The 26777-nt window shown below is 31.3% G+C and overlaps 1 protein-coding gene across 2 annotated transcripts; it reads left to right on the forward strand.

Annotated features, from left to right (window-relative positions):
- Window positions 1–327: 327 nt before the first annotated feature.
- Window positions 328–26745, forward strand: Magu (magu). 2 transcript variants are annotated; one of them, XM_026644173.2, is made up of 12 exons: window positions 328–716; window positions 2981–3158; window positions 3420–3638; window positions 19206–19259; window positions 20123–20325; window positions 22242–22368; window positions 22595–22696; window positions 23350–23456; window positions 24050–24242; window positions 25286–25379; window positions 25630–25886; window positions 26004–26745. In XM_026644173.2, the coding sequence occupies exons 1-12, from the start codon at window positions 636–638 to the stop codon at window positions 26081–26083; spliced, it is 1695 nt and encodes a 564-aa protein (XP_026499958.1). In that variant the 5' UTR covers window positions 328–635; the 3' UTR covers window positions 26084–26745. The 2 variants fall into 2 exon arrangements, with proteins under 2 accessions (XP_026499958.1, XP_026499963.1); XM_026644178.2 differs by having other exon boundaries at window positions 331–716; window positions 22628–22696.
- The last annotated feature ends 32 nt before the right edge of the window (window positions 26746–26777 follow it).

The following is a 26777-nucleotide window of genomic DNA, read 5'->3' on the forward strand; positions in this document are numbered from 1 at the left end:
AATATTGAGATGATAGGTTAAGTAGTCTAAAATCTATATTGTTTATAGAATTATAGATACTAGAACTAGATATTAGTACTAGGCATTTCATGTATTTGACATTGACAGTCTGTCACTTTTTAACGTTTAGAATTATTGTTTTGACGTCCATATCTAATTTAAAAGGTGAAATAAAAGTGCACAGTATTTTTTGATAGACATTGTAAGATAATAGCAATATTTGATATCTGTAAAAATATTTATGTAAAAATATACTTTAAATATAATGTTAATATTTAATTCGAAAGGATAATTTGTAAACGAAACTGTTCAGATATACGTTGGGTGGGGTGCGTGTGCGCTTTTTGCTCATGGTTAAGCGACCCGGCACCGGGATTTATCCTTATTGTACTTTATTCCGTTCGTAACTCTCTCTTTCACCTAACGCCTTTGCGATAGTTTTTTTCTTAAGCATTTGGTGCAAGAAATTTATAGTTTTATTAAAATACTATGCCAAAATGAGAATAAAAAGGATTTTAAGAGTTTATTTCATTACTGAAAGTTTAATATTGTTTTGTGAATGAGTGCTGTATATAAACATTAAAGCAAGACCATAACTTAAAACTATTTAATAATTTTATCACTAAATTGGCATTATGATTATCAATGATTTAGTTGTTCATATTATTTGTATTAATTATATTTATTATGTTACCGGCGCTGGCACGGAAGAGAAGGTAATATTTTTTTTATACATCATTTAAATAAAATAAAATTATAACTAGGTATAATCAAATATAATTATAATAAACTTAACACATGCAGTGTTTAACATAAACAATCAACGAACCATTATCTTTATTATTGTTAATTTAAACTTAACTGCTGGATCTTGCTCTACGTGCAATTGATTGATGTGACAGGTTGCTCTACAATTATTGTACCTACTTATTCGTAGGCATACGAATATGTTTAATCATTCATATTATTTTATTTTATAAAATATGAATGAGCTACCAATGTAGTAGTGAATCGTAAGTTCTATCTTTTATAAGAACTGTTACGTAAGAGGGCAAAACTGCATCGAACTATTTCAAAAATAAAATGTTATGACTTTTTTAAATGATATAGTACACTTCACATTATTAGACATTTTGTTCCTATTTGAGTTTCGCTGTTATTATGTAAAAACTATTATAAGACACATTTATAGAATGTTTTATTTTTCGTTATACAAAAATAATGTTGTTATAGTTTTATATTAAATAAATTAAAATATAAATAAATTATTAAAAATGTAACTGAATTTATTGGTTCTTCAAAAAATTGGGAATTTAATTATAATATTAATTATTATATAAATCTAAAAGTGGCACTAGTAAAGGTCAGATCAGAAAACACATAGGTCAAATTAGGCACCACAAGAAAAGTTCTAGAAATTATAATTAAGCTCATCGCGAATTTTATGTGTAATTCTCTCCTTTAATACTCGAGTTATGTTCCCTAGAGTTAGATTTCATAAACGTTTTAAAATGAAAGTAATAATGCGTTACGAAACAAAATTACTAACAATTTGTTTTTAATATGATTTACTTCTGCTAAGAAACTGTAGAATTACTAAGTTATAATGATGATGAAGAATGATGTATCTGTTACTAATTTTCGAGATATTTCATCGAATGTTCCATCGAATCATCAAATTCTCAAATTCCATCCAATCAATTTGGCTCAAAATGTTTTTATGTCGAAAAAAATGTGTGTTTGATATATCTTGCATTAAAACACCTCTAAATAATTGAAAATCTGAAATACAAAATGAATACAGGCACTTAGGAAATATCTTACAATAAAACAAATGCTTGGTGAATTCCTAATGAAGAATCGAGGAATAAATACTGTATACTGGTTCAATACTTAATAGATACTTCTTGTTACACACACTTACCATTACAAATAGTGCCATTGCTTCTGCAATAACTTTTTATTTATAATAACGAAAAAATATACGATACGATAAGTGAAATTGAGTAGAGTTTGATAAATAACCTCGTAAGTATATGTATCGCAACCAGCGGTAAAATTTGAGCGAATCATGGTTAAACTTATAATATGTTCAATTTCTGAGATTTACTTTTATTTGCTTATTTAATTTATTATCTTTAAAGGTTTTTTTTTTTTATTTAACATTTATTGTCTGTGTCGTGGTAAAATATAATAACAAAAATAAAAGATTCTAAATTGTGTAGGGAAGAAAATTTAGATATTGAATATTATATTTCCAATAAAAAAATATCCGATTAACGGCCAAGCAAAATTGGCAGCTAGCAAATACATTCACTCAGGGGCTTTTGTTGCGAACTGAATATAAATGTTCATTTAATTCAACCGCTATTTATTTAAGAGGAAAAATAAATATTAACCTATTCAATAATCCTCCTATTAATAAGCTTCTTAATCGCATAGACATAGATATTTCTTTTTCGTCGCAAGTACATATAGTGCTTTTATTGGAAACCGATTGAAGTCGAATTACATTCGTAAAATTGCCAATAAAATAGGCTAAATGCACATTGAATAATAAATAACCTAACATTTTATAGACGTATCATCGAAGTCCACGATTTACTTTCACGTTATAAGCCTGCCTACCTAAATTTTAAAACCAAAACAAATGTTTCATTGCACAAACGTTCAAAGGCAAAACAAGACATAATTAAATCACTTACATCTTTAGAACGTTAACGTTACTTGTTTATTTTTACACTTATCGAATGTTCTATTTAGAGCAACACTTTCACGAGTATTGTTTTTATCTAACTCCCGCTTACCTGGTAACTGTAAACCACTTTGAACAATACCTGTCCGACGGCCTATTATTATAAAAACTTTTTGTAGCCAATGACTATAGGTTTCTGAATGACAATGATATGTTCTTCGTTTTTAATATAATGTTCGAATATGTATGTTATATAGGTTACGTAACTCAATCTGTATTTTATAGACAATTACCCAGAGCAGCGAAGCTTGTTATCACAGAGTTGCTGCATGTGAAGCGAACACCGGCAATAATCGGCCTGTCTGTGGAACGGACGGTCGAAATTACCCATCTAAATGTCACCTTATGAAAGCTCAATGTACTGGAGATACGGTAACAATAGCACATAGAGGACCTTGTTCAGGTAAGTGATAAATAACACTTTATTATGTATGTTCCATAATTAAGATATCATTCTATCTACGCGACTTAATTATATTATGTTGTTTAAATTTCGAAATCGCTACTGTTCTAGAAGAAAAAATAGTTGGTATCATATTTAATAAATAAAAGGAAATAAGTAAATAAAAAATTTCAATTTCGAAATAGTTTGTATGTAGTATATTTATTGTGTTATTCAAATATATAGTATTTATAATAATAATATATAGTATTTTCTTGCCAGAAGGACAATCTTCCTGTTTAACGGTGTTGCGGTACGCGTTAAACGCCCAAGGAGGACGTCGGGCGGCGTTCGTGCCGCGGTGCCGCGCCGACGGCACGTACGCGGCGGTGCAGTGCGCTGCCGCCGGCGCCGCTGCTGGCTGCTGGTGCGTCACTCCTGATGGCAAACCCTTACCCGACACCTCCGTCAGAAATGGCAGACCAGACTGCACCAGGACTGGTAAGTTAATTTCAAAATGTTTACAAAAACAGATAGCGCGAGAACTCCTCGCATTCCAGATAATATAGGAATTGTATTACTTAAATACAGGTATATACCATTGTACAGTTCAAGGAAATAAAGAGACGATATATTTTTTAAAATTACTTCTTTTCGGCAAGAGCAAAACACCGTATTTTTAATTAAAATCGGAGAAGCGAATACGAATAGCAAATAGACAAAAACTATAACTCTTTAACTTTCACCCAAACGGAATCGCTTATAAACGTTATATAAAATAGTTTTGGTTTACTGCCGTTCCAGCCATGTTAGAATAGTCTATGCTTATTAATATACGCATAAACATTCATGTTTATTCTCTTTAACAGTAAATCTGCCGACATTTGTAGTCGTTTATTCGTCATATATACCTATGTAACCTCATCCGCTGCAATCGTGATCGAGGGGTGATTGCTACTCGCGTGTACTTTAGAATAGACCCAGCCTGTTTGATACGATTAGGTGACTTAACTGATGACGATTGAATGCGAATAAAGATATCCGAATGATTCAATTGTTCGGTGTTCAGGAATAAGTATTGGAATATATTGATGTTGATTGTATTATGGTGATAAACTCCGACCGTTGCGAGAACCATGAGCTTAAATAAGTCTCCACTATACGTGGACAAATAAAATAGATTTTTGCATATGAAGTGTTTTTTATGTTCTCGGTTTACATTGATATTTATATCGAGAAATTTGAGGAAAAAACGTCTCATGAACAATAGTTTTCTCGGAAAGACGCTCGTGATAATCATATGTTTTATTTTATTGCTAGTGACTGAATAAGCCGAAATTTGTTTTTTTTAAGTTAAATCCTTGGTTGTAACCGCCTTTAAAATTAAACGGTACTGTATTGTATTACTTAAATATATGTATATACCATTGTATAGTCCAAGGACAAAAAGAGACGATATTTTTTTTTAAATTACTTCTTTTCGGCAAGACCAAAACACCGTAATTTTAATTAAAATCGGAGAAGCGAATACGAATAGCAAATAGACAGAAGCTATAAGTCTATATCAATATAATCTAAATCAACGTGGCTTCCTACCGTCTGTACGATTTTTTAAACTACGCAACGATTTTAATGCGGTTTTCATCAATAAACAGACAGCTTTAAAAAGAAGGTTTAATTGTATATGTGCCCATAACAATAGAAAACGCTGAGAATTTCAACATTCCTCAGGATCTCTTTAATATCAAAGTTGTATATAGATCCTCATTGTACCCGCGAGTAATATAGAGTATTCTATATATTTCGTTATTTTGTATGTAAGTAAATGAAGGAAGTAGTTAAACGAGTAAGTAAAGGGAGATACAATCACCGGTCCATGCGCTTTTCTAGCTAATCCTTATCAAACTTTCTATAACAGATTGTAAAATAAATAATAGTAGAGGGAAAACTATAATAACGTATATACAACAACCAATAATAATAACATATAAGTAATAAAGCATGAATTAAAGCTATCAAAGTTTTATTTCAATAAAAAAAAGGTTCCTGAAACTCAACTATTTCATAGCAGTCAATAGTTATTACGAAAAGCATATGTATAAATATTTTACGACTCATCTTCTTACCCTAATTTTGTCGACGAGAATTTTATTGATATATTTACAATAATGCCTCCCATGATATACAGATGAGTAAAAGTTAATATTCATCGATTATAACATGTAAATGTCTGTAATATGATTCATGAAAAAGATTAATTACTGAGTTTTTAGCGATGCTTCTTGGTAGCGTGTACATTATCTTGAATTTACATTCTATTTAAACAAGTAACATGAATAGTTATATTGATTTTTACGTCTAGCGTCTAGCCAACTGCGCCACGTTGTGCACAAGTGTGGTACACACACACTCTCCATTACTAACCCAACTTTTATATTGTACGTGACGCCAATCAGCACGATATGATTACGTTCTTTTCAATGCACCGGAATCTTACACTGTGAACTTCTTAACTTGGTATACTACCAAGACTACTAACTACTACTCTAGATCTGCCAAGTTAGAAAGCCCGAGATATAAACATAGTCTATGTGAACGAGTCACTTTCAAAATCAAAACAATAAAGATAATCAATTACTATTGGTCACAATAAAGCTTGTTTCGGAATATATAATAATATCCTTACTTGTTTTTGTAAAAAGGTGAGAAATCAGTTCTATCCACGCAACTAAAATCTATCATGCCTCCCGAGTTTAAAAACATCTGTTCTTTTCAATACAGATTATAAATAATGTGCTCAAGATTGTTTATAAACATTTTTCCAGATGAAAGCCAATTGTTTATTTTATAAAGAACATTTCCTTTGAACGTCTAAAATCGAAAATGTTCAGTGCGTCTCTTATTAATTGTATGATATATTGAATTTTATACGCAACAATAAAGTTTTATAAAAAAATATACATTTGTGCATTACATTATGTACGACGTTAACCCAATAAATAATCTATTGATGCGTTCGTTTGCTTCTAGTTTATTATTGAACATTCATAGACGAGAGCGCCAAATTTCTGCTTAGTATCTTTCCACTGAAAAGTATTACCTGTTTATCCTATTTGAAATGAAACAGATCGCATTTCTGATGTACATTATCTAGAAATAGCACGTTAATTCACAAATGCATTAATTCCATTTACTCGCAAAACATATTTTTTCACATATTTGTTAGTATATAATCTTGTTTGTTATTGTTAAGTTGATACGATTATATATTACTAGTGCGTTGTGCGTGCACAATGGTCGAAATTCAACCTCATTTTTTTAAAAAAAGTTATATACCACTATTTCGAAATATTATATTTGAATTACAAATATATTTTTTCTACTATTCTTAGTAAATTGTGCGTGATAATAAACAAAAGAGGAAAATGTAATTAAGTAACTGTTTCATCTTTTTTATCTAGGTTTAATAAATCAATTTATGTAACTCGATATCTCCGCTTCCTCTTTTTTGCCATATTTGAAAAACAACGAAACAAAATAAACAATAAATTATATATCATAAACCTGATTTACGTTAGAATACATATTACAATAAATATCTTCAGAATAAAGGACTAACATTATAAAAAATAATATAACACATGTAGAGCTCAAGAATAATACATATTTATAAATGTATATTTTCAAATTAATTACACCTAAAGTAGATGTGAACATCTTGCTTGATTACTATTAAAAATATTTAAAATTAATTATTTTGCTTTTATAATTGTTCTGATTTACATACATATGTACCGATACTTTCTTAAAAGAACTAATACATTCGGCGTGATTTTTATTATTTTCATACTACTTGGTGGTAGGGCTATGTGCAAGCCCGTCTGGGTAGGTACCACCCACTCATTAGATATTCTACCGCCAAACAGCAGTACTTAGTATTGTTGTGTTCCGGTTTAAAGGGTGAGCCAGTGTAACTACAGGCACAAAGGACATAACATCTTAGTTCCCGAGGTTGGTGGCGCATTCGTGATGTAAGGAATGATTAATATTTCTTACAGCGCCATTGTCTATGGGCGGTAGTGACCACTTACCATCTGGTGACCTATTTGCTCGTCCGCCTACCGATATCATAAAAAAAACGTAAGCAAATCGGCCACATGATGTTAATCCTTCGCTCATAGAGCTTGGCTCTGCAAGAACCACCTTCAACGACACTGGTTCTGCAAGGAATATAAGCCGCTCGTAACACAGTCGATGTGCAACCAACCATGGGATCTAAGATGTTATGCGAAGTGTGTAATTACCTGACTCCACTCTCCCTTCAAACCGGAACGCAGCAATACAGAGGACTTGTGTTTGGCGGTAGAATAATTGATGAGTGGGTGGCACCAACACGTGTACATTATGTATTAAAGTCAATTGCTATTATTTTAAACTATCTATCATCATTTATCAGAATAACCATCATACAACAGATAAATCATTGCATAATGGATTCATATGTTTTGATAGAAAAACTTTGTGGTTTTAGTCAATATGAAAAAAACTGGGTATGTATTAATCTGTCATTAAAACCAACTAATTCTATTTACGCCCAGCTTGGGTTCGAAATTGTTTTGGTATTTTTGCGAGATGTTCTAGAACGATATAGCAACTAACGAGTTAGACGACGATGTCGCCTCATATCGAATGAATGCCTATTATTCAATCTTCTAGCTCACTTGTCAATGTTAATAAAATAAGAAAACTCTTGAATTAAGTACTTTGATAGTACCGGTTCGCTTTGAGTTCATAATAAATCTAAATAGAAAAGACTCGTGCATTGTTTTTAAATTGATTATTTTTATTTATTTCTGGATTCCTAGTTAAACAATGATATTCTTATAATTTTATCAATTCCGTCTTGTAATGTGTGATGCTTCAACAGACGACGTATTGTTAATAAAATATATATAATTTATATATAGATAGGCGTAAAATATATATTGTCAATTAATTTATGCGTTTTTTTTTTATCAATTTAAGTATCGATTTGGGACAATAAGATATAATTTAACATGGCAGGTAGATAATGTCATCGAGCTGCATTTTTTAGTTTTTTAATAATAAATAATGGGTAAAAAACCTTCAATAAATTAATACGTTAAATAAAAATTTAGGATAAAAAATAATTTGATATTTTATCGATATTTGTTAAAAGTTTCGATATGAAGATTCTGCTAACAGCTACGCACTTATAGCCGTATAAAGTTCAAACCACTAACGGAATGAGTCTTCTTCAAAATGGTCAATCTCATATAATTCTGTAAACGATATTATTTATCGATACAAAAAGAATAATCCTTAATCAAAATTCTCTGGTAGAATTGAGTGCAAATTTAAATCGCCGCAGGTCTCAACTTATTGACCCACGCCAGTTTTTACCTGAGTTTATTTTTATAACAAACAATGTTTTTTTTTTTATACTCTACGTTAAATAAAATGAGACTCGAATCACTTTATGCGAAGTTCCGACGATTTTTATCTTGAAATACGGAATGTTAGTTTGTGTTAAATAATAATTAAGCTTTTTGGATGTTCCATTAAAAAGATAACCACATATTTATATTGGCTTTTAAGCGGACATTTTAGTGTAGAATATCAAAACGAATTCAGAGAATTAGCTATCTATTAAGAAGGAAACAATAACTTCGAACTATTTAATTTAAGTTGTGCGAATTGAACGAATCATAATAAAAGGTGCGGGTATGGGTATAAGGAAGCTGGCGATTAGGACGGTGATCGGAAGACGACGCAACGCCCTGTGTAGGCCTAACCTTAATATACTTATGTTGTGTGCGTTACGTCCAAATAAGTGATCATTTTACTACAACCTTTTGATAGAGTCATAAAAAACAGTGAATTATCTCATAAATTATCCGTCTTCTTGCAAATACAAGAAACAACTTTTATTGTAAATTTATATTTACAACTTGTCTTTGTATAAGTAAGCCTACTAGAGTAATTCATGCATTTGAATGTTTTATTCTCAAAAACTATCTATAGATAGCTTGTATTTTACCTTTTTTACATTCCTCTGTTTATGACACAAACTGTAATGCCAAGTTTAGTTATAAAATAATTCTTTCTTTGTCCCCTGCTTATGCACGTAGTTTTTATATCACTCGCGTTAAATGAGAATATAACTTACATAATTATTACCTTACTTACTTGCGACTATGTATTAGAAAACTTCTTATCTTCCGAATATAAAGGAAGACTGTCTCCAAATGTAAAATTTTGAGGTTTTAACAGTGGACAAATGGTACCAAATAAATTATCTTCTTTTTATACATCCATCAAGTGACAAAATATTATTCGCGCAGATACACGCCACTGAAATAAACATTAATATATAAATCTAACTTGCTTCACAATTAAAAACAAATGAAATGATTATTAATCAATTAATATTACAGTGCTGCACATTTAAAATTTCTTTTATTCCATATTTAATAAACCTAAATGTGTAATAATAGTGATATTCCTATCAGTTCAATAAACCACTATATTATTACTCATATTCTTGACAAATTGTTTGAACTCACTCAAGAAATAACTAAATGGCATTATGTTGTTTGGCATTCTCGGCACGAGGGCGATGGTATCGAAGCGCATCCGTAATAAATAGCTTGACAGCGAGGAATATGAAACAACTTGATAAATAAACACTGCAAAGCATCGATAGATATCACGTATTATATATGTTTTCGATTTAGATCATGCAATTGCCTACAAGTAAACAAATACGTCTCAGTAAGAGTATACGTTAATAAACGTAACAAGATTGATAAAGACGATTGTTTTTACTTTGTTATCTAAATGAGGTCAGACAGTTTTAAACAAAATTAATTTAAAACCAAATGAAAAGTTAAGATGGAGATTATTATCTACATAAAAGCTTTGATAGAATTGATTTCACTGACTGACTATAATGACGCACAGCTAAAACAACAAGACAGATTAGGAAATTGGAAGGAACCTAATCTCGTAATGTAGATATCAAGGGTAGAAGCGTTCATAAAAAAATGTTTTTGCGATATTTTTTATTTTAATAATAATCTTCAACTTCGCCTAAGCCCTTCGATATGTAAATCCTTTAAGCTCAACAGGTCTACGTAATATTGTCATTTACGATTTTTGAATAAAACTAAGGGTCTATGTACAAATTTTTGATTGAAGAACAAAAAAAAAGATTTTTGTTTTTTCCAATTAGGGTAATTGCAAATGCTCGGCTTATACATTTTAGAATAAAAGTTAATCACATAGTATATATATCTCCGCATAGTATAAGACAAAGTCGCTGTCCGCATCTGTAAACTTAGAACCATGCAACGGATTTTAAGACAGTTTTCATCAAAAAAATTGGAAAGTTTATATGTATGAATGTTTACACATGCATATTATTGTAAAGGAAAACCAAGTATTTTTCTTGCTATGTTTGTTCTTCAATCTAAACGCTATATGTAGCCTCTTATTGCATCCACGTGAAGCCGGGGCGGGTAGATAGTTTTATATAAGAAAGAAGAGTAAAGTATAAAACTTATATTTAAACTATATGTATATTACGAAAGGTGTTTTCAAATAAGGATAACGTTCCATATTGGCTTTTAGGTCAAGTAACCTGTTGTCTATCTGAACTACTTCGAACATTAAATTGAAACTCGTTATCCCGATAACTCAACTCGTGTAACAAAACTCTATTTACTATGAACTACTATGTGAGATAGAACAATTTATCGTTTTGATAACGTGAGTACAGTCTACTACTGTATGCTCCTACGCTTCAGGTTCAGGTTTTTATTTAATTAATATCTGTTATATGTATACTTTTCATAGACATTTTTCTAGTTTATGTATTTATTCGTTACTTATTTTATTACATACATACATAATTTAGAATTTTATAGAATATATTAAATTATAATAATTCATTGAAAACATGGGTTAAAGTCCAACTCTATTGATATTATAAATATTAGATTTATTTTAGTAAAATACAATGTTCCTTACATAAATACTTCATAACATACATGCGTAATAAAATTTAATAAATAAAAATATATTTAATATGCTATGCTAACGACACACGTCAAGCTTTCTTCCCAGAGTGAGGTCCTTAACGATTTCGGTGCGGAACGATCATTTTCAACTAATCGTAACTAAAGTGAAACAAAGATATACTTACTATTAGAATGTCGTTTAATTCGATCAAAGCAGTGATTGCCTTAGAACTCTCCTTTTGTCTCACTCGTATGTGTCCTTTAAATATTATAATTAGTTTAGCGTGTCTCATATTTCACTGTAATTTCGAGATTCGACGCAGTCTTAATGTATATTGGTACCGTGGTTCCGGCATGACTGGTGAACAATTCAATATTGTTACAGGCGCAAAGTAACAACAGTTTTATTTACAATTGATGATGTTGTTTTGGGAATTGTTGGAATACTTTCTTGGTGGTAGTGCTTTGTGCAAGCCCTTCTGCGTAGGTGCCACCCACTCATCAGATATTCTACCGCCAAACAACAGTACTCAGTATTGTTGTGTTCCGGTTTGAAGGATGAGAGAGCCAGTGTAACTACAGGAACAAGGGATGTAACATCTTAGTTCCTAAGGTTGGTGGCGCATTGGCGATATAAGATATGGTTAATATTTCTTACAGCGTCATTGTCTACGGGCGGTGGTGACCACTTACCATCAGATGCACTTCCGCCAAACTATACCATAAAAAAAGAATAATATTTTTTGTACGATCCGTCAGAGGAAGCATCCGCACTATTTTACAATGTCGGACAAATTGTATCATTACAAATTGCGAACCGCAATGCTCAGTTTTTATCACTCATGTAATACTCGAATCTGAACTATTACAATACAGGCGAATGCTTCCGGTGAGGGACCTTACTTAAACACAAGAAAATAAGTTACAATGATGATTTGAACCCATGAAGATTTGTGACGAATGAATATATATATTAGTATTTTTATTTCATAAGACCCATATACAGATATCTATTAGTAAAATATTCGATTGAATCGTTTAAAATTTATTATAATAAAACTAGTTCCTTTATATTTATGAATTAATATAATATATCCAATTTGTATACAATTAATTTATACAGGAACTAATAAAATGTGATTAATTTACATAATGCAATGCGTGTACATATAAACACTTTAGATATTTAACGATGCAAAACCGTTACACGAAAATCGTACAGACAAAATTTATTCAAATAAAGAATTTATTAAGAATTAAAAAAAATACCGGTAGGTGCTAGTTTTGTTTTGATTAAATTAAGGGGTTTGGATTTATTCTTATTGGATTGTAAGTACTATTTTTTAAACACTTAACCTTCAATAGCGGGTTCTCCTCGTCTCAAAATTCGTAAAATCACCAAACCCGATTTTTTACAAAGACTTAACTATCCGGACATCACACTTAATAAACAGACTATAATTTTAATTAACGAATTAATTTCGAAACGATCGGTCGGCATATCTACGTGTAGGTTACACTTTATTTTTATAGGATTTTCCTAAAGATACTCATTTTTATAGGATTTTCCTAAAGATACTCATTTTTATAGGATTTTCCTAAAGATACTCATTTTTATAGGATTTTCCTAAAGATACTCATTTTTATAGGATTTTCCTAAAGATACTCTATTTTGTCTATATAAGATAGACTTACGACATATATTTTACTTTAGGAAATCTACAAATCTTACGTATAAGGTTATCGTATATCTGTTGTAATTGGCAGCAATCGATTGGAGTACGCGCAACAATTTGCTCTTTTATTCGAAATCTACATCGTACAAACATTTTATATATATATTGTTTATGACTGGCCTAAAACGATGTACAATCTTTTATGATGTAAAAGTTTGTTTTTTTTTTAATTTCATATTATATAGTATAATATATACCTACTGGTGGTCGCTCATTAGTCGAAATTTGACAGTCATCCATTTCTAATAAAAATTTAATACGAAAAATAAGGTTCAGCTGGACGATACTTTGTCAATACTACGTTGAAAAACCTAAATGTCAAAAAGCGTTATCGAAATTTTTATTTTGGCATGACTAGTATTGTCATTGGCAGTATGAACGACACTAGGAATGTTTCATATGAAATATGAAAATTTGTGTGTGTGTGTGTCAAACGCATGGTAGTAATTTTATTTTTATAATAATGTTTGAATTTAACAAAAAAGTTATCGTTGTAGCCTTAGTTACTTCTTATTACTACCAGTGAAAGTTCCTGTCAAAATCGGTTCCGCCGTTCCAGAGATTAGACGGAACAAACAGACTGACAAAAATTGTAAAGAATGCTAATTTGGTATATGTTCCATGTATACATGCATTTAGTAAAAAGCGGTTTTTTAATATTACAAACAGAGAATCCAATTTTATTGTATGTATAGATATTCATTTAATTTTCCATGTAAACTTTAACTGTACATTTTATACTTCTCAGTCCGCATTAATTTCGTAAAAAGGTGTAGAAGGTTTTTGCTAGATCACGTAATGATACGTAGGCATTACCAATTTACTTGATGTCTGTCTATTTCAACACTCATAAATTTTATTTCTAATAAATAACCATTATATATGAATATAAAGTAGATATAAATTATTAATTTATTTATAATTGTATGTCGTATTTCGATATACAATTATATTTTACTTTTGAACCAGTTATATGTCGGCACGTTTGCCGCCCATTCCAATACCTACTAGTCGCATTAGAGCCAGACGCTTGTTCACATAAGCAATTACACGTTGATTAGCACTTATTCGACCGGAATGTGCAGATTCTGATTTTAGAAGTTTAGCCTTTCTATAAATAAAAGCATAATTCTATACGGCTATAAAGTGAATATTTATATCAGATTGTTATACTGACATTATACTGACATATCAGTAAAATTTATATTTGTACATTTACTTCCCAGCAATATGAGATATTAAATATTATGTCTTTAAAATAATATTAATAAATAAGTGTTATATAAGATTTAAGTAACATAATTATGTATACTTTTGGATGAAATGGTACATATACTTAAAATAATTTTATCGCACTTGTTAAGTAATTGATTAAAATAATGTAATAACTTTTGGAAAATACTAAACATATATTAAAACTTAGGGATAAACAAATTTGACTACCGTAGCCGTATGAAAAATTGTCAACATAGTCTTTTTAAAGAGATATCAGTTTTTTTTTCGAAATTTAAGCTTTTCTTCATCGTCGTTAAATTAAACTCAGTATTCTGCTTAAGCACTGCTGTGAAAACTGTCTTTACCAACCCGCACATACCTGATTAAGTAATCAATATAACTTGAAGTATGATGTTCAGCTATTCTACCAATGGAAGTTCTAATTAAGCTAATAAGCTATATAGTACCGCCTATATATTTATATGTTCAACTTGTCTTCCGAGTTGTCCCAAATATGCGCTATCGGTTTAAGGTTTGGCGCGCCGGCCACTCCCAAATGTCGATTTCAAAATCTCTATATGCAGGTATTCCTAATCTATCGTTGCTGTTTGTGAGCATTATCGTTCATTTAAGGAAAGTTTTCACGATTATAAGAAAAAAGGCATCAAAACCTGTTCTGATTATTATCTTTACGTACCGTTTTGCCTTTATCTAATTGCAACGAAATTTAGATAGTTCCGTTATGCAAATGCCTCCCCATACCATTACTGATCCTTAACCATGAGGATCCTTTGCAATAATCTGAGCATATTTTTTCCGGGTCGTAATAGCATACTCTAACTCATGAGTTGTCAGTCTATTCCTTATTAAATGTTATTGAATTAGCCTAGCTAGGATAACCAGTACCTGATATATATTTAGTTTGATGACTATGTTATTATACACTGAGATCTAAATTGTCCTAGAATAATCATGTAATTGTTTATAAAGATATTTTTTTGTGGACGAAATAAATATTATATTATTCCCAGTAACAATGGGTGCGCACCATATTAGACCGATATTCTCGATAACCATCGGTAAGTTATGGTAACCGCTCGTTTAATGTCGTGTCTCGTAAGATTTGTGTATATTAGTTGTGATTGCAGTGTTCACAATAAATATTTCATCCTTCTCGTTTATTTTTTAGTGACCTTGTCCTTTGAGTATCGTATACTATCCAGACTGGCAGCATCATTTGATATCGTAAAAATTATGGATTTGGAAGCTAATAATATGATTGAAAATGTAATCATTTTCGTTATAATTTCCAGCGGTACAGAGATCATTTGATTTATTTGACGAGTGACGTTAAAGGAACACGCTACTAATGTTTTAGAAACTAATTTTGGAAAAAACAGCTAAGATCAGTGATTCGTTGAGATTAATAAATAAAAAGCATTATTTAAATTATTATAATAAGTCGAAAAAATAAAAATGGTCCAAAATCAACAAACTCTGAAATAAAAAACAATATCCAATCATTGTTTTTTTTTTTTAATTAAATAATAGACGACCGTATTATATATGGCCAGTTCGTTCGTTTATTATTCTAATTTGTTTTACTTTTCAGATTGAGTAGAAATTTATCTTAATTCAAAAATGGAAGCATTAAAATTTTCTAGAGATTCTAGCTAAAAAAAATACGTTTGGGATACTATATGATATTTTTGTCAATCGTCCCTTAAGCTAAATATTAAAAACAGACTTAAATACCCGCGGACCAGCCATTCTGAACCTAAGAAAATAATTAATAATAATTGGACAGTATTGAGCAGAAATACAACAAACCTAATGACTTGTTAAGATTCAAAGGGAAAAAGAATATCTCTATAAAATGTTATGAAACTAATGATAACAATACTACAGGGTTATTGACTCTAAAAATGGTTTTTCTCTTTTAAATCCTAACAACTGTTATTTGTGGTGTGCTATGTGTTGGTAAAATTCTGCAAAATACTTTCCAATTATTTCTTCACTCAAATGAAGTCTCTATTAAATAGCCAGTGCATAAAGTAATATTAATATTTCTCAAATAATTTAGAAGATCTGAGAATTTTTAATCGTTAGTTTGTTTATGGATGTTATTAAATTGAAATATGTCGATAAGCTTATACGATTCAATTAAATATTTTAAATGTACTTCAGTGTTTTCCAGGAAAATATACCTTATACATTGAAATAAATGAATGAAATGTGAATGACAGTAAATGAATATTATACTCAATATAAAGATAGATTTAGTCTTTTTAGTCCTAACGTTTGTCCATACGTGTTTTGTTATGGACTACTTCGTACAAAACTCATATTAATAGCATGTCCATTTTAAAATCCATACGAACCAATTAAAATGTAATCTCAAGTCAACGGAGTGAATAAAACTTGGCTTAATATCATAACCAGATAGGGATTCAAATTCTATTTGACACATACATTATACGTCCGTCTGTGTGAGAGCAGGTTTCTTAGAAACGATGGTTCGTGTCAGACAGCTCGACGCCGTATCACAATGGAGTCATGTTTTTTGCTCCCGTAAAGGCAAATTGTCTCTTCCATAAGGTTAAAGAAAAAACCTACCCAGACATGGTTTAATAGGTTTGTTCGGTCATCTTGCGCTTCTTTGATGTTTTATATTTAGCTAAGTCACCTACCTGCCCTTCGTTAACTAATTCAGATAGCGCATAACGTAGCTCGTGATAATAGATGTGTATAACTTTGTAACCATGGCGATAAATATGTTTTTAACACCCACAAATGTAATACTACAAAAAATATATACAATTTAATTGTATGTAAGTAGTAAGTAAGAAATTTTATTTTAGCTTAATTTAATATATATGTTACATAGTAACGGACCAAAGGTAGGTATATATTTGTATAGAAAAGACAACATTTTAGGAACCAAATTAGTATCGTTATTGAAAGATATATTAATATATTTACATAGGTAATCGATAATTATAAAATATTTGAAAAGAATGAATATTATTTTCAAGGGGTTTTAACCAAGCTCTCTTTGGTTTGTATTAAGGAATCCCGACGCCGCCGGGATGTCTGGCCGTTAACTGAATTACACTATTCGGAGTTTTTACCTCACGGCTCACATTCAAACAAAATCCCTTTTGTTGATTCAACAGATAAGTTAAAAAATATTTCGAATGATAGTAGAAAGTTTAAAAAAAAAGACATAAGTCTATAACTTTTAAGCTGCGATTTGCTTTTAATTTTACTTTCCAATATGAACACATTTTATTATAAAAGATAGATATTTTCATAAATATAGATATTTAAATCATCGTTTCGGTTGCTCAGATCGAATAAACATTTTGAGAAGGTGGATCGAAAATCAAGTATATAAAATAGTAGTTTTGTGTATATTTACAAAGATAAAAAAATATTTAATCGACTGTATCAGAATGCAAACAGATCAGAAATTATTTTTTTCATCTTTAATATAATAATAATTTATACAAATAAACTGTCGAACGCCGAACAAACGAAATGTGTTAATTGTTTACATCTCAGGAAATAACGTACCATTTACAACCATGTTACAAGCATTATCTCGTTAAACTATATTATAGTAGACAAAAATAGGGTACTATTTATTTGTAAAATTTTTAATTTAATATGAGTACATCTATTTGTATACATATAAAACTAACGATAACAATGATTAAACGTAAAAAAGAAAATATACCTCACAAAGAGTAATTGTGACTTCAAAAATATTACTTATCTTTTATTAATTCGAAAATTACAGCAAGCACACACAAATAAAGCTATTTGGCCATCGTTCAATTAAAAATTTATGGAGACAGCATAGGCATTCGCAGGGAGCTCGTTCGTTACCGGTTTTCGTATTGACTAATGCTGTACATCACTGCCATTTGGACCGGTTGTGTAGACGGTGCTCCCCCGCCGCCCCTTGCAGGACACCGCACACTTGCGTCAAGTATCGGTACAGAGTCTATACCACACGCGAGCCACATGTTGCTAGATGCTGATGCACGCCACTTTCGGTCAGTCACGAAATCAAAGTTCCCACAACGAATGCTTTTTTTACAGCGTCATCAATCATACCTATAACAATATCTTTTTAATTTAAAATACTGATATTTAAAATTTCTACATTCAAAACATGAAAATAATTACTCATGCCTAAACTTTGATTATATTTTAATAAAGAATGTCTCCGATAAATTGAGTAACTAAAGTAGCAACTATTCAATTCCTGTTGCTACGACTCGCGTGGTCCAAGTCGGTTCAATTGCACCATAAGGATGGAATAATTTAAAATTTAAAAGGGCCACCCACTAACGAAGATTAATCTTGAGGCAATTTTAAGACAATTTTAGGTCACGTAGTGCGACACTCGCATCCTTTTTAAAGTTTTGACGCTAATATTCTTACATTAATGAAAAACCTTTCTAAGTATTTTTTTTTTAATTTTTTTATATATACTAGTTCAAAATTCGACTAGATGATTTTAATAGCATATAAATATAAGTACATAGTTAGTATATATAAATATCCTCTTATCTTCCCTGGATTTAAAATTCTGGATTGTCAAGTTATTTTACGGCTACGTCGATGTATTGAATTAATTCAACGTAATCGCGAAACAATAGACAGAAGATTACTACAGATAATTCTAACTTTCTATTGGGAATAATGTAGAGTGGCAGAGATAAGAGCGACGGCGTCCATCTACTCAACAGTTATTCTACCGTTAAACCAATTGTTCTTTTTTTCCGACGCAAAGGGCTGAAGAGGGAGTAAAATTATAGGCACAAGGGAGATAATAATCACAGCACATTAGCACTGGTATAAAATCTGATTAATATTACAAATACGAAAGTAATTTTGTCCATCTATTTGTTACATCATCACGACTAAGAAACTAAACCGAGCATAATCAAACTATTATAATATTTGAACCAAACAGACATTAAAGCCTAATGTAAAGTCTGCGAATGTCGTCGTAAGTAAATGTCATAACCAGTAACTAGATATAAATATGTTTTTTCTTGCAGGAAAATCTCAAACAAAGCGAAGGTCATCAGTTCGGGGGCAACGTAATAAAAGAAGTAAGTTCATACGCGCTACCAACACACTTAGATAAATTTAGGGCGTAACAAGCAACAGTCTATTATAAGCACAATAGAATATGTGGCTTTGTCATTTCATGTATATAAGGAAAATGTTTGATCGCATTTTGTTAATCGTATTTATGTTTTATATTACGTCTACGTAATAATAATGTATAATTTAAAAAAGATAGTTTAATGTAACCGTAAATCTCTAAACATCAAAAAATTACGATCAATCTTGAAATGCAGAATTAGCATTTACTTTCATCGCATTTTTAGGAATCCCGCTATAAATGCACATATATTATAAATATCGATGGCACGATCAGCACGCGACGTACTTCTATTTGTCATGCTCCAGCGACGTCAGGACCGTGCTTGGTCTACATCACCTTCCTATTAAGATACTTATATATGTATTAAATAAAGTAACAATTGCACAATAGACATTGTATAGTGAGACGATGTTGTCTGTAGCCAAGAATGCGCAGATGGTTATTTTATATGAAGATACCGTTAATGTTCTGAAAACCTTAATTCACACCTAAAGAATTTTACTCATTTATTAATTCTTAGTATTATTTTGATTTCCGGTGCTATTTTATCGAAGACAGAGGATTGATTGATAATTAATCTCTCTTTCTATTAAGCGTTTGGAAGATTTTATTCACGTCCATTTGAGGTTAGACATCACATAAATTATAAAATGGGTATAATATTTTGGATTCATTTTTACAAAATTTTATATTTTATATTTAAGAAAACTAAAATCCTAGATTTATAATGATTCAACTATCTGATAGATTTTTTTAAGTATTCGCTTTTAGTGAGGTATTTTTATAAGATAAAACATATTTTAGGTTGCACCAGAATTGATCGTGCTCAGTTCAACGGGAATCTAATAAAAATATTCAGTGGAGAATATGATCGGGCGCGGTCTGATCAAGGGGCCGCCGCGGATCCCCGAACTGTTGCGGACTGGAAATTCAAGGAACTCGACAGGGATAGAGGTGGCACACTACAGAAGTCTGAATATCGGGGATTACGACGACTCATTAAAAAGGTAAATATGAACATACACATTTATCAAATATTTTATATATCATATTATATAACGGATTTTTTGGCCATTTTTTTTATGTGATTTATTTGAACTGTTTAGATATACATATAGTAAAACAATCATGAAACTTTGGTACATACTTAAAATTTTTAGGAAGGTATTTATTTTAATGAAAAATAGTTTTTAATTATATTGATTTTCGGTCTACATATTTTGGATAAAACTAATAGAGACAACTTTTAAGTCTGAATTGCGTTAGTCTTGACATAATAAATATTTACCTAAATAATCCGACGTCCAAAATCAACACGAAGGAAGTCAGTACGCACGTTCTTTAAATATGAAATAGATTTAAGTAAGCTTCCAATTCGACAGTTCGATTTACTTTTCAAGAACTTGTTAGATGCATATTCCGATTATTTGATTACACTAAAATATATATTTTTGACTGTTATTACGTAAATTTTACATATTACATAGATACCTAAATTACACAGAATTCATACTTAATCGCATGAAGGAGCACCATTCCATTGATGGATGAAATTAGCCTAAATATATTAAAATAACAGATGCTAATATGCATAATCACAAAGGCGTGTAAGCAATGATGATAACAAGGACCTCTATTGTTCGTTATTTCATAAAGAAAACTGTTTCTGTCTAGTAATTACGTTTTAAGTGCTCTACTGTCTTAACGATGTTTAAATAGAACACGCCACCGTATGAATGATTCGAGATAAAACTCGTCGATGACAATATTGTATGCGCTATTTATTTACACCTCTTATAATTAATTAGTTCAATTCACGAAGATGCGCCCGTCTATTTTCTTAGAGGGGAAAGTACAGAATGCGGGAAGTTGAGTGAACAGGATACAGTTGCTCTATTTTTTGTTTTATCAATTATTTTTATTTCTTACTAATATTATTAAAGACTGTCAAATTAGTAGGAATAGAATTCACCCTTTAACAAATCACTGCATACTTGCAGCGATTGAGAAATAGTGTGGGGCGCGTCACCGTGGTTTGAACTATTTATAATATTTATAATGAGGAAGGGAATATTATATCTACATATAACATTAACGACGCCGATTTTATTAATTTGATAAAATACGTAGTTTTAGTGAAACCATTTAATTTCAAGCGACGTAGGTATATATCTCAAAAACTATTAAATATATTTAGGTATATAATATATTGAGTATAGTCTACAAGTAAATTTACTTCTCTATCTACTAGTACTAATATATTACCATCATGATGAAATCAAATCGAATACTTATTTAAATATTGTAATGAATGTAGCCGCCGAGTTTTAAGTCTAATTAATATACCTACTACATTTAGAAATACCTTGCCAAATCCTTACAACGGTACAACTGAGAAAAATACTTAACCTATAGGTTTTTAAAGAGTCGAATAAGGTTTTTTTTATATTGATCGAGATCGCCTCTATTAAAGGCATCTGAATATTTAGTGGTCCGACAACCAGTATAATAACGAAAAACAAAGAATGTCAAGCAGATGGCACTGCATCGATCCCTAACAAACGTAATATGGAAAGCGAATAATAAATTCAGATACGAGATATATATATATATAGAGCTTCTAATACTTGGCCATTCACGCAACTCCACCGATGCAAGGTATATTTAATATGAAGGACTGAAGGTCGATTTGTTTCGTTATTGTTTATCGTTTTTGTACCAATTTACAAAATATTCGACACATTTCCTTTCGACGTTTTCTTCTAATAATCAACTATTTGTGTGGGTGTGCACAAAACTGACTAGGTTTATATGAAATCCTGCTTCATGGTCAAGGGTATGTATGTGAATATATTGGAAGTATACAATATATATTTCATGTCCTGATTTTATCTATTGTAATTAATTTATTTTCGATCTTAAGGTGGTTAAGCCGAAGAGATGCGCTCGTGCATGGACTCGCGGCTGTGACGCGGATGGTGACAGCGAGATAGCGCGCGCGGAGTGGACCGCTTGCCTGCTGGCCAACCCCGAGCCACCCGCACCGGACTGTAAGTTCCTTTACACGAAACCATGAGTCGGCAATGGACTTGTTATAAGTATATTTCAACCAGGAACAATAACTTCAAACATAAACTTACTTTATTAATAAAAACGAATTAAAAATGCTAGTAAGTAGTATTTTTGCAGGCTTTATCAATGTGCCCATTATTTTGAAAATGCCTTGTTCATATAAATATATGCGAGTATGTGCGCAAACATAATAATAATATATAGTCTCTCTCCGTTTCTTCATGTCGTTGAATGCAGACGACGATAGCGGACCAGAGCCGGAGCCAGACTATAATGAAGAGGAGCCGCCGCCGGACCCGAGCTCTGGTAATTGTGACTTTTAACTGATAAAAACTTAAATTAGATTAAAATGAAACCGGCAGTATAACCACCCATGTCGTAGGTGTCCACAAGGTTGAACGTCAGGCGGTCGGCAGTTCAAATTCGTTTACCGACCCCTACATATACAAATAAAGAAAAAACGCAATATTTGTTCTGAAATATTTTTTTTTATATTTATTTATATTTTTAAACTCTGAGCTAATATATATTCGATAAGGAAATCCAATCAACATTTCATGAATAATTATTGATCTAAAATAAACACTTGAAAAGATGATTCGATGAGGTTGAGAACTGAATTTACAAAGCAATGATTAAAATTCTTAGACATATTACTCATAAATGGATTTCATTGGAATTATGAGTCAGGCCAACGAATAAAGCTTAAAGGATTTGAACAACACATATCTTAGAATACAAATCGGTGACCGTTTCTTTTGTTTGCCACTTAATAAACTTCATACAACATGCGTTTTAACACCACGCTCCTAGTGTGGGTTTGGTGATACACGTGTCAGAAAGATAAAAACAGCTCACGAAAATTCTGTACAGCTTGCTTGATCTCGTCTATGATGATGCTGTTTAAATCAGCTTATAAGTGGAGCAATGCACGTAAAGATTTTCCGGTATATCGACAGTGTTACCCGGCATTATGAGGAACTCGTTTGCACCGGACGGCTCCGCTGCCCGAGAGGACGAAGCGAACGACTGTCTCACAGACCGCCAGGCCGTGTTAGATGAGCAGGTAAGCACTCATCATTGGACGCGCTCTTTTATTACTTCACTGTTTTAACAGGTCGTAACCTCAATATTGCAGATTCCGAGACACTCCCGCATATTTGCAGAACTATATTAATATTTACAATTTAATGCTAAGCGATAATTTATTGAAGCAATTGCGATTATAATTTTATGAGCCAAAGCGATGTTTAATCTGGCTTGTGCTGCTTATACTTTATGATTTTCTTAATATACATTTATAAGTCGGTCACATGTGTGGCCACGGCTTTTTATTAATATTGACATACGGATAATTGCATCGCATTATAAATACATGTCATGAATCTATATTTTTTCCTAGCATGTTGTATTTTATTAGTTCCATGACATATATAATTGAAACTGTCTCGAATGTACGTACATCTATTTTGATGATGCTCGGCTTGTTTTGTTGCCATTTTTCATTATGTTACCAAAGAAAGTTATTTAAAGTCTAAAAAATATATGAATGCGAATCTAAATGAAAATATCAAACTTTGGTGATAAATTATAACATATAATCGTGTTTTTTGTAGGTTAACTCTCAGACAGTTCATAGTTGGTGTTTATTTCGTATAGAAAGCGGGTAGTGCGGTGCTCTATGTACCAGAGTGCATGGGCGACGGACGGTATGCCAGGGCGCAATGTTACCGCTCTACCGGGTACTGCTGGTGCGTACATCAGGATACCGGAAAGCCTATACCGGGCTCCTCGGTTAAGGACAAGAAACCCGACTGCGATGCGGCTCCTCAACACGCCAGTCCTATGAGAGGTTCGCCATGATAAATTATTTAATTTTGTAACTACATAAGATCGTCCAAACACGAAGGTTTTTTGACAACCTCAATTCCAGGTATGTAAAACCAAAAATAATAAGTTGCTGTTTTTTTTTTGTGATTAGAGCATTCACCAATATTTTCTTGAAAAATAATTGTGGTTAGGAACTAACCAGTAAAAATAGTCTTAGTTTGGCGATGTCCCTCAAAGCCTACCAAATCTACCAGTATTCCGTGTAGGGAAGAGGTGCTGATGAGTGAAATGAAACTAAGACTAAAGAAAAAAAAAACAATTTTTTTTATGAATTCCAATCAAAGATTAGCACTAATCTACAATATATTTAAAGCGATAACATTTTTTTTTCCAAAACAATATCGGCCTTATTAAATGTTGATCAAGGGTGATAATAAAACAATGGTGTCTTCTTTCAATATTAAATCAATGATAAGAGATGATGAGATCCATGTTTAACTGAACACCCGTTAATTAACGTTTAAGACGGTCAATCTACGCTTATATAATAATTGATGGAAAAATTCGCGTACATTGAACTACAAAGGATTACATATCGTGACAACTATTAACGTTTAAAATATTTTATCTAACATCAAAAGCTACTTAAACTATTACAATGAAAGGAATCTAGCTTATTATACTAATGAATAATAAATACTTCTAAATACAAAATGTACGATTTACTAAAGAAACAAATTACACTATAAAAAAATGTACTATCTAGTAAATTGTATAAAATCAGACTTTTATTTATTGTATTTCCCTATTGAGAAGTAAAGTACTGAAATATGGCTGTTAAAGCAATGGAAACCTTAGAAAATGATCATCATTAACCTGTTTTAACTATCCCTTTGAAATATTTGTTTATTCTGCTCGAAAAATAAAGAACAATAAAAAGGATTTTCTTAAAACGTAATGATTAAACAAGTTACTAATTGCAATATTTTCTAAAGCTACAAATAAACAACTGTTCACATTCAACGTATAACATTTGTATATATTTTATTACATATGTCGTTTTAGGTTGTCCTGAACCTATGAAAACCAATTTCCTGCGTGACTTGTTGGGTTTCTTCACATCGAAAATGACGACTTCGATCAACGGCACTGGACCGGGGTGAGTTTCGTTCAAATATCCAATACGCAGTATGCAATACCGTCGCAAATAAAAAAAATACCAGTAATACATTTAACTACCTAGTATCTAAAACATTAAGTAAATATTGCACAACATCCAGCATTATTTTCCAATACACAATATGCTATAAATGCTTGTTATATAATATTAATTTTAACAACAAAGTACATCATAATCCTACTGGATATATATTAAATAGTTTCAAATATTGATGTATGATTTTTAATAGAGATATGGTGAAATGGGGAGCTTCGAAAGAGGAACAGGCGGCAACTTGGACGTACGTCATGTTAGATAAGGATAAAAATAAGGCCCTGGAGAGACGAGAGTGGAAGGCGTTCCATCAGCTCATATCGAACGTGGAGCCTCTGAGGAGATGCGGCCGGAAACTACCACGATACTGCGATGTAAACCACGACTCAAAAATCAGTATTACCGAATGGATGGCTTGTTTGGAAGTTAATCAAGTATCGCACGGACATACGAGTAAGCAATTTAGTAACATATTTTACGAATTACCCAAATCACATCGAGACCAGAAGCTCTTATAATTACACACATTTAATATAGCACAACAACGAATTAGCTATTTTTTTGTTTCAGCCGAAGCCACGAAAGTACCTTCTAATCCGAGGAGAAAAGGACCAAATCCTTTAGAATCGATTCTCAAAGCGGACGACTAGATAGAAGAAATCTTATAAAAGAAATTCTCTTCGTTTCTTTCAGATTACGTTTTTCAGTTCACAAAACTGTTCAATATAGGGTGTGTCCGTGTTTATCTTGACAAACCCAGTGAAGTGCATATAAAGTTTGTGCAGAAAATTAAGGAACCTGGTCAGTGACTGAACTTTAAACAGAATATTAAATTAATTTATTATACAATTTTATGTTAGTCTCGTTTAGTCTTGCAACTCGTATTGTTCCAAGAAGTGATTATATTAACGTTGACTTGAATGCTTTCACTGCAGTGAAGTGCTTTTAAGTCGCTTTAATTTTAAATTGTGTAATTAGCGTTATTATTCAATACTTGGTATTAAATGTAACTAATTTATCGCACCCAATTTGGTTACACTTTGTTTTATTATTAACGTGTCTATTTTACATTTCGATATTGTGTGTTATGATCTTTCGATAAATTTTCAATTCTAAATTTGGAAGATTCAACAACGAATATAATATGGTCTTATATGTATTTAAATGTACGACTAACTTTAATATTAAATTCCTCGTAATGAGGAGCTGTATTAAGTTTAATATTTATAAAACATTTAGTCAGTATAAATTGTAAGAGCTATGTGATATTTTTTCAATTCTATTACTATTGCTAAATAAATATTTAGTATTTGATGTGTCGTTTTATCGTCCGCTTAATGACTG

The sequence above is a fragment of the Vanessa tameamea genome, chromosome Z (assembly GCF_037043105.1).
Source record: "Vanessa tameamea isolate UH-Manoa-2023 chromosome Z, ilVanTame1 primary haplotype, whole genome shotgun sequence".
In the NCBI taxonomy this organism is placed as follows: Eukaryota; Metazoa; Arthropoda; class Insecta; order Lepidoptera; family Nymphalidae; genus Vanessa; species Vanessa tameamea.

What these genes read in the sequence shown, in the direction of transcription:
- Magu (XM_026644173.2), top strand. Translation starts at nt 636, where the DNA reads ATGATTATCAATGATTTAGTTGTTCATATTATTTGTATTAATTATATT. An exon ending in ACATAGAGGACCTTGTTCAG is followed by an intron (nt 3,159 to 3,419) that starts GTAAGTGATAAA and finishes TTTTCTTGCCAG; the next exon opens with AAGGACAATCTTCCTGTTTA. An exon ending in AGGCCGTGTTAGATGAGCAG is followed by an intron (nt 23,457 to 24,049) that starts GTAAGCACTCAT and finishes TATTTCGTATAG; the next exon opens with AAAGCGGGTAGTGCGGTGCT.